General features: G+C 29.1%; 1 protein-coding gene across 1 annotated transcript; it reads right to left on the bottom strand.

Annotated features, from left to right (window-relative positions):
- Positions 1-549: 549 nt before the first annotated feature.
- LOC106626803 (uncharacterized) lies at positions 550-2,533 on the bottom strand. Its single transcript, XM_014246636.3, has 4 exons — positions 2,156-2,533; positions 1,718-1,806; positions 1,338-1,473; positions 550-793 (listed from the first exon to the last, which is right to left on the bottom strand). The coding sequence occupies exons 1-4, from the start codon at positions 2,316-2,318 to the stop codon at positions 729-731; spliced, it is 453 nt and encodes a 150-aa protein (XP_014102111.2). The 5' UTR covers positions 2,319-2,533; the 3' UTR covers positions 550-728.
- Positions 2,534-3,579: the final 1,046 nt, after the last annotated feature.

The following is a 3,579-nucleotide window of genomic DNA, read 5'->3' as shown; positions in this document are numbered from 1 at the left end:
GAAACAATGATAACGCCAGTCAAGTGGCATATGTGATTGGTTGTTGTTGTTGTTGTTGTTGTTGTAAATGAGGAAAGAGGTTGTTGCATGCAGACTTGTATATACATGTGTGCGCATGTAGATGTGTGTGTTTCAATGTATGCTCACATACCTTGATTGATATTCCTTTTTGAGTGTATATGTGTAAGTGTTTTGTTGTTGTTTCTGCAGGAATTACATGCCTATATGTCCGGTGTGCATTGTTGTATTTATAAATTGCCTCAAGTTCAGAGTTCAACGGCGGCGACATTTCATAAATTGCCTGCAACAGAAACGTGCTTCTGAGTGTCGAGCACTACTTTGGCTTTAAGTTGTTGTAAATTTCTAACGGCATGCTGTAAATTCACTTTTAAGTTATTTGCTTTATATATAGTATCGGTATGATTTTTAAAGATTTATTGAATTTTTTGTAGATTTGTAAAACTTAAACTTCAAATTAAATTATTCAAAAATTCCGAAAAATTAGTAAAAACCATTTTTTATAGTAATAAGATTATATAGTTTTAAATCATTTTTTTATATTTTCATTTATTTTATTACTTTAGCAACACAAATTTAAATTAGTAGAATATATCTTTAACAAATCGCATATGCATAATTCTTTTTTTTTAATTTTGAATTTTTTAACGCAGCTACCCACACACACATATACATACATACCCATTTAAAGAACTTTCTTCATTTCTGGCTCATTTATTGCCTAAGAGCTCGCAGCAATATATGAATATAATATACAGCACTGCCAAATCTAAAACTGAAAATTTCAAATTTATCATAAAAAACTTCTTTGAATCATACAAAAAATTTCTTTAATCATCGGAAAATTGTTTAATCATCGCTCATAATTTTTTTTTCGCTGAATTGTTTTTTTATCAAAATTTAATTCGAATAGAAATATGTGAGAAAAAATGTCATTCACCGATATTTAAACTTTTCAATCACTGAATTTTGTTTTTAAAAAATTTTTTTATCAAAAGTTTTTTATACTTATTTTTCATCGAAGTTTTTTTCATCAAAATTTTTTTTAATCATATTTTTTTAATATAAATTTTTATAATCATATCTTTTTTTATAATAATTTTTTTTTACAAAATTTTTTCAACGAAAAACTTTTTTAAATTAATTATAAAGTTTAAGTTTAGTTTAAAAATTCAACGTAATTTTGATTAATCAATTTATGTAAATGTAATACATGTATATATGTACATACACATAATATAATTAATATAATATAATAAACCTATTTCTTTATTATGATTATGCCTATAAAGAATATTTGATATATTATTTTTACTCACCCAGCGATATCGTATAGTAAGCCTTCACAAAGGCATTCGCTTCTTCACTGTAGCAGCTGACAGTAAAAAACATTAGAAGAAGAAATATTTCAATATATTTGAAGCGCAAAAAGTTTACAAGCATATTGGTGTTGCACTGAAATAAAAATTAAATTAATTGAACATAAGTTTAAAAAAAGACGATAATGTAACATAAACTAACATTTTAATTTAAAAATTTGTACTACAAATTCATACCAGCAACACTTCCAGTTGTAAATATTTATATAGGCGTAATGCGCTTAAAACTTTCATGAGCAAAATTTTTTATTACCCTTTTATATCGAATTAAAAATAAGAAACGGTAAAAGCAAACTATTGTAAGATTCAAGCGAACTTACCTCATTAATTGCTTTGAGTAGTATAAATGAGACTCCAGTGCGTAGTAAATCAGCAAACAGTGAATTGAAGTGAAACTCGACGGGTATAGCTTTGGGACGAATTTGGAAAATTAAATAAGCGATAAATTTTAATTACTACACCCAATTTCGGCATGTTTAAAAGTATACTTCAACGACAGATGTCGCTACTATTGTTTAGTTTAAAATATATCACAAAAGACAAAATTTTATGATGCTATAACAATTATAACAAACAGTCAAAAAACGAGAGAATTTGAAAAGCCTAAAACTCAAAAAATAACAAAACTATGTCATGACGCATGCCAAGACATATGTTTTATAAGCTTAGCATACTTTTAGGCAAATAATTTAACATACTTTCATTAGAATAATTTACGTCTCTCAGTTTTAATTTCTGAATCAATGCAATTTACTTACTCTTCACATATCTAATTAAGGCCGTATCACAACGACGCGGCACGGTGGTATCCAAACTCGCATGCACCAAGAGAACCAAAGCATGAAATAATGAGAAAAATGCCCAAAATGCTAAACTTGCGTAGGCCAGAGTTAAAGCTGTATCCTCAATGGAATAGCACATGACAAAGGTTAATTTGGCAATGCCACACTCTAATTTGTATTAGATACTATTCCTGTGTTTGCAGTGCATGTGAGCGGCTGGAGCTGGATGCCTTTTCCATGAATTTAAAACAGTATTTTTGCGGCAATATTTATTTTTGTTTGTAAATAAAACAAATTGTGATTTTAAAATTATGAAAAATGCTTTTGACACTTTTGTTTCATTATTTGAATACACTAAAAAAAATTTTGGATTAAATTGAAGTTTGCATACAAAAAATAAATGAAGTAATAATTTTCAGATAAAGGGGAATGATTTTCATATGATATGACTTATCGATCATATTAAATAGGGTTGTCATCTTTAGATCAAAATACAGTTAGAGCATATTTTCTGAGACATATATTTTACATATAGTAGTTCAAATGAAATTTAGTTTTAGGAACCTAATATGGTAGAAACGAACTGCTTTTAGCCATTAACTTAAAAACAATTTTAAAATTTAACTTTGTTTGTATGACTCTCCATCAAACTCCTTATTTATGTGGCAATTTTATACTTATGCTTAACGAGTTTAGTGCACCTGAACCCGTTATTAATTATAGTAAAAATAATGCATGCAACAGTAACATAAAAGAATCTTAACCTTACTATATATTCATACGAAATCATATATTCATATCTCCAACTAACTATTTGCTGCTTAATAACGCACCAAACATATTCATTCATAATTGAATACACACGACTACATGTGCCACCTACTAATTCGCTTGAGTAAACACATTGGAGGTCAATTATTTACAAACTACAGTTGTGTAAACTTTAGACTGATTGCATTTGCCACACACAAATGAATACCGAGAAGTGCAGTGTGTAAATGATAAACTTTGTGCGAGTAGCAAAGCAAAAACGTTAAGTAGCAAACGGATTTCAGTGTAAATGATGCGAACTGTAACTGTCTATATGTGTGATCATGCATTTGTGCGCCTGTGTAGGTGCGTCAACATATTGTGTTGCATATTTGATTGCAAGCAAACATGAATCTAATTAAAATACCATGAGTCGGGCCAACGATACGGCAATAAATCTATAAATATTCAGTACAAGCGGCTGCTGAAACCCAAAATGAGCAAGAGATAGATAGAGTGAAAGAGAGAGAGAGAGAGAGAGTGAGTGGTGTAGAGAGTAAAGTTTGTGATACATTTATACATTAGATATGCCACATAGTAAGCGGTCAATAATTACAATAAACTGTCCGAAACTCAACCGATATGTGGGT

Source organism: Bactrocera oleae, chromosome 4 (genome assembly GCF_042242935.1).
Source record: "Bactrocera oleae isolate idBacOlea1 chromosome 4, idBacOlea1, whole genome shotgun sequence".
NCBI classification, from domain to species: domain Eukaryota; kingdom Metazoa; phylum Arthropoda; class Insecta; order Diptera; family Tephritidae; genus Bactrocera; species Bactrocera oleae.
This window is presented reverse-complemented; position numbering and strand designations above follow the sequence as displayed.

Excerpts from the sequence above, each read along its gene's own strand:
- LOC106626803 (XM_014246636.3), bottom strand. The coding sequence starts at position 2,318 with ATGTGCTATTCCATTGAGGATACAGCTTTAACTCTGGCCTACGCAAGT. Across the intron at positions 1,474-1,717 it reads TACTCAAAGCAATTAATGAG|TGCAACACCAATATGCTTGT; the intron begins GTAAGTTCGCTT and ends TTTTTATTTCAG. Across the intron at positions 794-1,337 it reads TTACTATACGATATCGCTGG|TTTTAGATTTGGCAGTGCTG; the intron begins GTGAGTAAAAAT and ends TGAAATTTTCAG.